Below are 12,211 nucleotides of genomic sequence, written 5' to 3' on the forward strand. Positions count from 1 at the left end.
CCTTTTCTTTTAATCTCTAGATTTCTAAAATGTACTGTTTTTTTTTTTCTTTTTAATCATCCCATTTCACAGAGGCCGAGACTGAAAGTCAGAGATGTGGCAAACTTGCCTGAGGCTTAGTAGCTAGTAAGTGACAGTACCAGAGTTGAAACCAAGCCTGTCCGTCTTTACTGATATTTGCTTATATTATGTTGCTGCCCCTGCACTGACCCCACTTTTATTTTCACTCTCTCTGTTTAGTCTTCTGCATTTCTTGCCTAATTACTCTAAAAGGTCTGCAGACCCTCATACGCTCATTTTGAAAGCTTGCACTTTAAAATATAGACACTTGGGGACTCAGACATCCTGCAGAAGTGATATCACTCCCCTCCAACAATAAATTACAGAATGAAGGAAAAAAAATATTTCTTTCTTCCTTGGTTGTTTATGTGATTTAAGCTAGCAGTCTGCCAAGGATATTCACAGCTACAAAGATCAACTGCTGTCAGTGCTATCCTGGTGCCTTCTTAATCCTCCTCTCCGCTCTGGGTGTGTACAAAGTTTCCCCCACACTGTGGGAAGACTAATATTTAAGCCTTACCTCTCGCCCCTCATTTAGGGCTTACGTTGCTTAGCAATGCACAATGCATGGATGTTTTTATAGTATACAGATTTTTCTCACAGCAGAAAGATGTTTCCTAATTTTTTCTGAGCTTTTGGAATTTAATATCACTGTGTGGTTGTATTTTAGATTGGAGAATTAATTTATGTTGTGGAAGGAAAAGGTACGATCCCATTGCCTTCCAACTTCCACCCAACGGATTCCTCAACTCCACTTGGCTACAGCAGTTCTCCAGAGGAAGGTAGAGTATACGTGTGTTTTATTTCATTTAAAATGTCAAGGGATGGGACTGTTCCTCATATAGTCATCCAAGCATACTCCTAGCAAGTTTTTCCAGAAATAATTAGGTTTTAAAAGGATCCCTTTTAACTTTATTATGTCAACATCCATGGAATAGAGCACCAGTTTAACAATGAATGTCAGTGGTGATTTTTTTTAAATCCTTATTTTTTCATTCTTTGGATAAATATTGAAATTTGGCATTCGAAGTATTTACTCACCAAATTTTCAGTTTCCTGAATAGTTTGGAAATCACTGTACTCCCAAATTGTATATATTGTAATATATTACCTGAACTTGCACCCTGAATTTGTACCCTCCATTCTAAAGTGTAAGGTTGTTAGTGGAAGAAAAAGACAGTTTTTGCCAGTCTCTGACAGATGTCTTTACATTTATTTCTACTTCCCTTAGCTTCTAATCACTGATAGCACAATGATCGCTTCATGTTTGAACATGCTGGTATTTCTATGAAAGAACCCTTTGAGTTCTTTTGAGCATTCTTTTTAGAGATACCAGCAAAATATCTTTGATTCCTGAAGACTTACTCTTGAATTACTGAATTAGGACTACTCAAAATGAGTTACCTGTGTTACTCTACTCTTCATTAACTAATGAAGGTCACACCTGCAGTTTTATATTTCCAGCCTTCCAAGTCCATCCTGAATAGCATGGTCAAGAGCATAAGTGATCATTGAAGCCTTACATGTTTTTGCTTCCCCTAGTGTTAAGTAAGGACAATCCTGTTCTGTATTTGAAATGTGAGCTCCGTCAGGTCTTGGATGTGGACCTTAAGTTGCCACTGACTAATGAAGCCAAGGAGAAGGCCTTGGCTTTTGCAGCACAGCAGCAGATGTCGGATATAGAGTATGAGCGACGGTTGATCACAGGCACTCTGGAGAGCAGTAGTGTTCGCGTGGCCATCGCCCTCCTGGGGCTGACGAAGATTGAGGTGAGAATGGAGGACAGGTGATGCACTTTTTTCTCCTTTTAAAAATATACAGAGTTGTTAATCATAACATTTTGACATAGAGAAATGATGAATGCTGGTTTTCCCCAGAAGGATGGCTCGGTAGCTTTTTTTTTTTTTTTTACCACATTAAATAAATCTGAAACAAAGCGTTCTATTAATGTTAGCATGAGTGCTAATTTTAATAGTAATAACTAGATTACTGGTGACTTCGCATACTAGTAATTTTAGGCATTGCGGTGTAATCGCTTCATTCCCAGTTGTCCTCTGTTCTGACTACACATTAGAATGCCCTGAAGAACTTAAAGTAAGGGAAGGCAGGGTGGGGAGAAACATGTTCTGCAAGTTGTCCAGGATATTCTGTGCATCCAGAGAGGGTCATCCCTGCGGTCAGACTACCAGGCTGAGAATCCAGACTCTGACACTGTCTACCTGTGTAACTGTGGGCTGATTCCTTAAAAATCATCAATCTTCAATTTTTGTACTTTTAATCTGAAGATAGTGGTAATTGACGGAAGCTAAGTGAGATAATCACGTAAAATGCTTACCACATTACCTATTATATAAAGTGCTCTATGTATGGCATTGTTGTTCTTGTTATTATTACTGTTACTGTGGAATCTGTTATTATATCTTGAACTCTATTTATAAATGGAGTTCGGTACAGTCGAACCTCCACAGAGGCAACAAAGCGATTCTTTAAAATGTAAACCCGGTCACATTGTTCTGCTGCACCTATTCCTCTGTTGGCTCTCCAACTCATTCAGAATAATACCCAACATCCTTAGCATGGTCCTCAAGACCCTCCCGGACAGTCCCGCCTCTTCCCTGATCTCACCTCTACTGGAGCCCATTCATTCATGTCACTCCCTCAGCATAGGCCTCCTTGCTGATGTTCAAATGTCCAAGGCATGCTCCCCATGCCCCCTGCACTTCTGAGGTTTATTTTCCCTAGACATTACAGGCTACTTCCCTCAATTACTTCAGGCCTGCTAGAATTATGCTTGTATTATGAGATTATGCTTGTATTTTTTAAAAAATTATTTTGTATTTTTTAAAAAGTATTGCTTACATCGACCAGGCACTTTCCAAATACCACACTTCCTTCAGTTTTCTCTATAGATAGCATTTATCACCTGACAGTAATATATTTATTTGTTTACTCATTGTCTATCTCCAGCAAGGGAATTTGTGCAAAGACATTTGTTTAGTTAACTCTCATATCATCAGTGCCTCAAAAAGTGTGCTGTGCCAAAGGTAGTCACTAAATCTTCCATCAGTGAAGGAATAAATGGTAAATGTTTTCATCCTTGCTTGAGAATTACCTTCATTTGCATATATTACAACAAAATACTTGGCATTGTAGGATTTCTTTTTTTATTTGTCAGAATGCTAGAATCAGTACGGCATAAGCACAGATCTCCAACATTTACTGATGGTATTTTAGGGTTGACCTGAACTTTTAAGTTCTGATTAGCTCAAAAATATCAAGGCCTGAGGTTCTCACACCCTCTGGACTGACCCATTTACGGACTCCATTCACGAAGCTGTTGGCTCTATTTAGCTCATACCAACATGCTTACTTCTGTGAAAGAGCAGTGAATTTGGGAAGGTTTTGTTCAACTTGCAGTACAGTATTACAACAGAAATGCTTGATATGTGGCCATTTCAAATTTTAACCCTATCACAGTGTGTTCTCTCACTCTCTCTTTCCTTTTAAATTTATTTTCAGCATTCTTACCTCTTAACAAAACATTTTATTTAAATGAGAAATGCTGGAGGGAGATGGATTTTGTCGGTGGATCCCCTTTCTATTATTTATGCATGTATATAGTTTCTATTTTTCTCCCTCTTCTTTTAGTCATCTCTGTAATCCAGACGTTTTGTGTTTATTATTGTATTTATCAAATTATGTTTTGTATAGTATATATTTTTATATTTACCTGTTTCTCTAGGATTGTGGATTCCTAGAAATCTAAAAATCGTTATGTTGTGTTTTTATTTACCCCTAATTGTCGTGTGCATGAGACGTGCTCTGCCATTGTTGAATTGAATTGAATATGTGCTTGAACAAACAAATAACGTTTTAAACCTGAGGTTTTCATATCTATCCAGGTTGCCTCATAGACTGATTTTTCACAGTCCGAGCCATCTTGTGTACTTACCCTTGTCTACTTACCACATTTGCAGGATAGGCATCTGTGTGTGTGTACGTCTCCCAATTGGTTGCTGGAAATAACAACAACATAATGATAATTTATGAAAAACCCTTGCCTTTTTTAAAATTAAAATTGAAATGTTTTAAATAGCCTCTAAATTTAAAAATTAAAAGTTTTTTTTTTACCTGAAGATTACTATTTTCTTTGAATTCTGTGAATATCACACATCTTTGATTTCAGCCAAAACTTACCAGATGCACAAAATAAGTAGAGAAGGGTTGAATGTGCCAGTTTAAGAAAACCAGCTGCAGCAAATCGGAACTCACAGATGCATCTTATTCTGTTCATCCACATCTAATCATAAAGGGTTCTTTTCAAGTGCAATTATCAGTGCACTCTTGAACCATAATAATGCTAATAATTTTTACAGCGGAACAGTAAACAAGATTAATTTTAAAAAGACTCTCTCCTTATATAGTGTTTCACACCTTTTTTCCAACATGCTTTTATGTGCACTTTGCAAATTATTTCAGTGACCCCATGGAGAAACATAAAGGAGGTAGAGTTCCTCTTGTAATACAAAAAAAGAAATGACTGAGGCATAAACAAAAAACAAAAAAAAAAAAAGACTTATGTTGCCCTCACCGACAGGATGGCAATTACAGCCCAGATCATGGTAGAGACGTTGTATTTTAAAGCTGAGAAAAGGAATCAAGACACTCAGAGACACATAGTCCAACCTCTTACAGACCTGCAAACCAAGCATCTGAAGTAGTAAGATGGTAACCTAAGGTCACACCACTGATTTGTGACGGAATAGAAATGAACCCATGTTTTTACCCCCAGTCCATTACTCTTTTCCTTCCCCTGTATAGTGTCCAAATGATATATTCACTTCATTAGTCAATGAAATTGGCTAATGAAATAAAAGTCTAGAATGCGCTGTTATAGCATAAAATAACCGCATAACAAAATCTAAAATCAATCTTGGTATAAATCTGTTTAGAACTAAATCTAATTGAATAAATGTAATTCCTTTTCTACCAAAGAAAAGTGGCATATCTAATTTTTTTTTGTATAGAACCATGTGGAATTTGAATTTTTGAAATATTTATAGAGTAATAGCAAATTGATATATCTACTTTATATACTGTGAGAGACAGGATCTTTTGTCAGGACCATGAATTTCTGCCACTTCACCACTTAGCATTCGTTTATTGAATTCATATTCTATTGGTCATTACTAAATCAACTCTAATGATATATTCAGAGACACTGGAAAGAAAACTTACAGGGTAGTTTCCTTGTATTTTCTCAAGTTCATGTTTTAAAAGCCATGCCATATACCCTGGGATAAATGGTAGAAAAAAATCATTGAAATTTAGAATTTAATAATATGTTTAAAAAAGGAAATCTGGGTGCCTAGGTGGCTCAGTCAGTTGAGTGTCTGACTCTTGATTTCAGTTCAGGTCATGATCTCATGCTTCATGGGATTGAGCCCCATGTCAGGCTCTGTGGAGCCTGCTTGGAATTCTTTCTCTCTCTCTCTCTCTCTTTCTCTCTCTCTCTCTCTCTCTCTCTCTGCCCCTTCCCCGCTTGTGTGCTCTCTCTCTTTCTGTTTCTCTCCCTCTGTCTCAAAATAAATAAGCATTTAAAAAAAAAGGAAATCTAAAAGATCTGCTTGGTGAGAATTCAGAAAGGTAAAGGCAATGGTTTTTGTATTTGTATAATTTAAGTGCACTATAATCATGAAGTAATCCTATTGATACTGTCAACGATAAACAAAGCTAGATACCAGTTACAGCAGTAAGGAGAGACTTTATTCATTAACTGTTGAAACAGGGAGAAGGATCCAGCATGAACTGAACTTAAATCTGCACAGAAGAAACTGAGAGTTTTAAAGGGAGGGTGAGAAACTAACGAAGGAAGCTGGGAACTTAATAATAATGAGCAGAGTCAGGGAAGTGGACATTTATAAGTGGGAGGGTGTTGGTCACTGTGATCTGGATTTGTTCATTGATGCTTATCTGCAGGAGAAATGAACTTCTAGGATCTTTATAACTGGAGACAGTGGTACAAATTAGAATGAGGTACCTACCTGGCTGTGATTACTGTTTCCTTGATTCTGAGGACCTTGAAAAGACAGTTCTAGGTGGTAGAAAACTTATCTCAAAAAGGAGAGAGAAAAATGGAGACAGTGCAATGGGTGGAGGAGGAAGAAAGGATTTATAATAGCAAGCTTTTTAAAGTAACTGTTCTAAGAGGGGGTTCGGGGTGTATCTACCTATCACCAGGTTTTGACTGGAACAAACAGTATATTCTGGTGGCAGCATTGAACTCCTTCAGGTAGGCAGTGTTTTTTTTTAATTTTATTTTTTTAATGTTTATTTATTTTTGAGACAGAGAGAGACAGAGCATGAACAGGGGAGGGTCAGAGAGAGAGGGAGACACAGAATCTGAAGCGGGCTCCAGGCTCTGAGCTGTCAGCACAGAGCCCAATGCGGGGCTCGAACTCATGGACCGTGAGATCATGACCTGAGCCGAAGTCGGACGCTTAACCAACTGAGCCACCCAGGTGCCCGAGGTAGGCAGTTTAAGGGGAAGTGGGATCATCCAAGGGTTATGTATGGCCTTGAATTGTTAGAAACTATGTCAGTGCTTGTTCAAGTCTACGTGTGTGTGTGTGTGCACGCACATGTGGGAGGGAAGGGGATAGGCAGAAAAAAATCATTTGTACTGAAAATCTGCAGTTATTGTAGGCCAAGGTTGAGGCCTACTGAGTAAAGGGCTTGGAGGACTCTGACTAGAGTTTGGCCAAGAAGAGAGTCTATGTTAATATACCATGACTCAATGACTTAAAGATATAGAAGGCAGATGATATACATTTAGATTAAAGAGCTAATTGCTGATGTGAATAGATAATTTGTTCACAGTGACTCGAAAAATGAACCAAACACCAACAATGATAAATGTAAATGAATTAATTTGGTTTTTAATTGACGTGATTTTAGTTTCCAAAATAAAGTAATTGAAAAATGTCACTTTGTAGAAAAAAAAAATTCCTGTGGAGTTTATAGATAACAAACCCGGTGAATGAAGAAGATTGCTGATGGCACTAACATTTATTTTTGTTGAGTAATGATACTCTGACCAGGATCATGATAATGATGATGACAGTGATGCTACTAATAGCGAACATTTACTAAGTACTCAAAATATGTTCCAAGGACCTGGATTTTGTTTTCATTTTAAATATTCACACCAGGGATAGGCAGTGTGTACTTTTATTGCCCATATTTTACAAATGAAGGCTTTGTGGCTTTGGTTATAGCCTGACCAAACTTATTTAGAGTTGGGTTATAAATGCAGGTTACTCTGCCTTTAAGCGTGCTTGGTCTAACCATTGGGTTGTGCTATGTTAGCAGTAGAGCATCCAAATAAAAATAAATGATCACCTACCTCTGTGCTTTGCATTGCTTGGTTCACACCTAGAGAGCCAGCTTTCTCTTCAGTGTTCCATTTTAGGAAGGACAGTATTGAACTAGATTGTGTTTTGAGGATCATATGCATGATGGTGAGTTGTTGTCACCCCCATTATATAAGTAGTGGCTGAAGGGACTAAAAATATCAAACCTGTGTAAAATGTATGTTTGGAATGGGAGAGGGAGAAAGAAAAAAAGGTGGGTTTGGGTGTCTATGGAGGGGCAGGACCTAATATACATATATGTATAGGTACATGCACATATACTTACAAAATTGTCATTAGCAAAAGAGAGGGGATCATGTTTTTTTTTCTTTCTTTTTTTTTTCTTGAGAGAGAGAGAGAGAGAGAATGAGCAGGGGAGGGGCAGAAGGAATGGGAGAGGGAGAACCCCAAGCAGGCCCCACACCCAGCAGGGAGCCCAACAGGGGTCAGGATCTCACAACCATGAGCCAGAATCAAGAGTCAGACCCTCAACCAACTGAGTCACCCAGGCACCCCTAACTGTAGTTCTCATAAGAACTAGAACTGATGGGTTAGATTTTAAGCAGCACAGGGATCAACTCAAGGAAGAAAGTACTTTTTCAATGCCATTCACCAGTGGAATTGGTTTTTCCCTGTAGCAACGAATTCAATACGGAAAGGATTACAGCAAGGGGCATTGAGCATGTCTTAATAAAGGATAATTCCATTGATTGTATAAAACATGTTAGTGTTCTCTTCCACCATTTAAATAATACTGTGTCTAAAGAAATGAACTAATTAATCCGTTGGTGGATTTTTTTCACAAATAAGGGGTCTAAGTATAAAATGCTTTTTTGTGTGTGTTTTGGAGGTAAAGGCTAAGAGAATTACATTCCAATGATTGTTTATTTGCAGACTTGTGCTCTCTTTACTACCTCAAAGTTGAAGAAGCCTAAGTCCATTTCATACACAGCAGAACTGAGCCTTCCAGAATATTTTGATATCCCCAAGAAAATCTACATTCCTCAGATTCCGGAAACTCAAACTAAATTGACTCAGCCTCAAGGAATTCAACCTGCAAATAAAACAGGTAATCAGTACCATGGGGACTGCAATATTTTGTTCTGTCCCAGGAGCTGTGAAAGACTAAAATTTAGAGATTATCTCTACTAATAGGATGTTCATAATATAATTGAAGAGATGGTTCATTGTATATATATGTTATTGAATATTTTGCATTATAACCAACATACTCTAATACAGTAATCTAAGTTATGTACTGAATTTAAGTGCTAAATTGCTGATACTGAAATTTGTAGACCTGTTGTTACTCTTTGTTAAGGAGTGGTTGTCCGATACAGATAGTAAGTACACTTGGAGAAAGGTGAGCTCTTGCTTTGACAGTGTACTAGGTTGTAGCAGTTGTGCTGGAGTCAAGGCTCAGGTTAGCTTTTAAGAATAGGAGAGATATTGGTGGCAAAGGCATATCAGAGGAGAACAGGTGTTATTTATGAGTAATTTATCTTTGATCTGGACTAGGACCTTTAGTAGTTGAATACTTACTCTTGGTCTCCTGATCCCCTTTTATTCTGTTATTCTAATTATGAAGGACCAACCCAGATTTAATAGACTATTAATAAATTTACATTATTAAATACAAGCAATAAGATGTAAACAGTGTGACTAAGCAACTTAAACTATCCAAAATTAGGTTTCTTTTCACTTCTTTCCAAGCTGGTAGATAATAATAGGATTATAATTTCTTTACTAGGGCTATTCCTACAATGTATCATAACTCCAGTGTCATGGATTCTACTTTATATTGTTGCTAACTTACTTAGGTTTTGTTAAATTTTCCTTTTTTCTTTTCCTGTGGCTTTTTTTTAAAGTTTACTTATTTATTTAGAGAGAGAGAGTGCACGCAGATGGGGCAGGGGCAGAGAGAGAGAGAGAGAGAGAGAGAGAGAGAGAGAGAGAGAGAATCCCAAGTAGGCTCCTCACTGTCAGTGCAGAGCCCAATGCGGGGCTCGAACCCACGAACCATGAGATCATGACCTGAGCCAAAGTCAGACACTTAAACAACTGAGCCACCCAGGCACCCCTCCTGTGGCTTTGTGTTAACTATAAAATGTTTCTAAATCCAAAAGGTGGTTACACATCATAACGTCACAAGATCATCTGTTCATTTTGCCTTCCTAGGAGATCTAAGATCCCAGATTCAAATGCTAAGTGGCCAAGCAGATAACAAGGATTTATTAATTAGGTCTTGTCTCAGACAAGAGGGATGATGGAGCCTACCATAGACTGGAGAGTATGTGCCCTGTCTAAACATTCAAAATAATAAAAAATAAACCGAAAAGCTTGAGTTTATGCAATAACTGTGAGGGCATGTTTGACTTATTAGCTGTCAAGCTGGTGACAGCTCTTAAGTGAAATTTTTGTCTTTTTAATCTTTTCAATGTACTATTAAATATTTTTAAGTGCTCATTTATTTTTAGAGAGAGAGAGAGAGAGAGAGAGAGAGAGGTAGAGAGCGAGAATCCCAAGCACGCTCTGTGTTGTCAGTGCAGAGCCTGATGTGGATCTCGAACTCACTAACCTTGAGATCATGACCTGAACTGAAATCAAGAATCAGACGCTTAACCAAATGAGCCACCCAGGTGCCCCTGTGCTATTAAATTTTTAAGTGGAGAATTTATTAGGATAATTTTTTACCCCTTTGAGATAACTGGATAAAACTGTGTATTATAAGCCCAGCTAGGATTCCCAGCCCAAACAATTCACTTATTCAGCCATTCACTCAACACTGTTGAGCATCAATTCCTTTGGGAAAAATGATGAAATTTGGCATATTAAAATGCTCTTTAATTATAAATAAGTATGAAGTTATCTATATTTAAAAATCTTTCACTTAGATAATTTTCAAAGGCTAATATTTTTCTCTCATATAATTGTTAACTGCGTATTTGAGTAAGAAGATATTGTGAGAATTAAGAAAAATAGAACTGTAAATTTTTTAAAAGATCATGCAGAAAAGTTTAAAAATGTGATTTGCATATTGTGGTTCCTGTCTAACTTGATTTTCTAGGCAGTTTGCTTTGTAGAGCTTGTAGCGCAGGTTTCTGTTTCAGCATCCTTCAGCATACATTTAAATAAATTAAGTTTACAAAAACAGAATATTCTAACTCAGGTTAGTAGCAGATTGAATAAAATACATAGCCTGAACAGTGTACATTCTATTGTTAAGCAGTGGACTTGATTAATGAAAAGGAAAAAACAGATGTTTTTTAAGTTTAATAAATAACATTCTATTAGAATTTGGGACAAAGAATAGTAGAGTTAAGCATATAAAAAGCTAATCTTTGGGATATAAGCCACTTTGAAGAAAACAAACCATAAAATTCCTAGTAATAAATACAGTAATATAGAAACACATCTTGTTTTTAAAAATATTTTATTTTTTTAAGTAATCTCTGCACCCAACATGGGGCTTGAACTCACAACCCTGAGATCAAGAGTCACATGCTCTACAGACTGAACCAGCCAGGCACCCCTAAATCTTGTTTTTTATGGGTGGCATGGAGAAAGAAGGAAATGACAAGCATTTATCTGGAGAAGTAGCAATAGCCCAGTGTCCCTGCTAATTGCAGGAAAGAGGTACAAGTAGGGTCCTTTTTATAATCTCTTAAAGTTCTAAAGTCATCAAAAGGAACGAGGTTTTTTTTTTAATGTTTTATGTTTTTTTTGAGAAAGAGAGAGAAACAGAGTATGTGCAGGGGGAGTGTCAGACAGAGAGGGAGACACAGAATCCAAAGCAGGCTGCAGGCTCCGTGCTGTCAGCACAGAGCCTGATGTAGGGCTTGAACTCACGAACTGCGAGATTGCGACATGAGCTGAAGTTGGCCGCTTAACTGACTGAGCCCACCCAGGCACCCCCTGGAACTAGTTTTGAGGTATTAAAAGTGGCTGTCTTCAACCCATTCATATCAATGTTTCCTATCAGTTTTTACCTTTTTGAAATTCCTAATGAAAAGTCCATATTTCCGATTAATAATAGCTATTACTGAAATTATTTAAAATAATCTACTTAAATCCATATTTATTTTAGCTCCATCATTTAGAAAGGTATTATTTTTCCCATCCTACCATTTAACATTATAATGCTTTCAACGGAATGAAAGAAAGCTGTAGAGAAAGTGCATATGCATATAAGTGGGTGAATCCATCTCTACAGATGTACATATATGACAACATTTTCCCATGGAAGGAACATCATGTGTTGTCCCACTTCATAGGTCTCAGAGATCCTGTGACACTTTTGTGTTGGTAGACTGGAGTAGGTCTAGGTCTAGTATTTGTTGAGCACCAACAATATGCAAAGCACTGTGACAGTTCGTTTCATAGTTTTTCTCATTTAATCCTCCCAATAGATATTTCTGTCTAGGCATTGATCCTTCTACTTGCATACCCAAGGACTCTAGCATGGCTCACAACAGTCTTTCCACACAGTTTTTAGTCTTCTCAAACATCCTCTTTTCTCCAGTCCTTATCCATCTCCAACCTTCACTGGGCAAATGACTTTGTCACCTCTGTCTTAGAGCAGAAAGGGCTACATGACCACATACTCTTCCTTAACCCCCTTAGCCCATCCCCCTCAGTCTCTAAATAGTAGGATTCTACTCTATCAACCTTGCTGTGTGTAGCAAGACCTTTGTCTTATCCCAGATAACCTGCTCTTGGGCTCTTCTCCATCCTTTATC

At 37.5% G+C, this 12,211-nt stretch overlaps 1 protein-coding gene across 1 annotated transcript in view; it reads left to right on the forward strand.

Moving 5' to 3' along the window:
* Window positions 1-1,614: 1,614 nt before the first annotated feature.
* The window catches only part of LOC125917905 (cilia- and flagella-associated protein 47-like), a gene marked incomplete at its 3' end in the record, with an annotated part of 51,085 nt that continues 40,488 nt past the window's right edge, over window positions 1,615-12,211 (forward strand). The window contains exons 1-2 of the mRNA XM_049623987.1: window positions 1,615-1,829; window positions 8,367-8,541. Of these exons, the coding sequence (XP_049479944.1) occupies window positions 1,731-1,829; window positions 8,367-8,541 (274 nt within the window). The remainder of the gene's footprint in view (window positions 1,830-8,366; window positions 8,542-12,211) is intronic.

This window comes from Panthera uncia, unplaced genomic scaffold (assembly GCF_023721935.1).
Source record: "Panthera uncia isolate 11264 unplaced genomic scaffold, Puncia_PCG_1.0 HiC_scaffold_288, whole genome shotgun sequence".
Taxonomy (NCBI): Eukaryota; Metazoa; Chordata; class Mammalia; order Carnivora; family Felidae; genus Panthera; species Panthera uncia.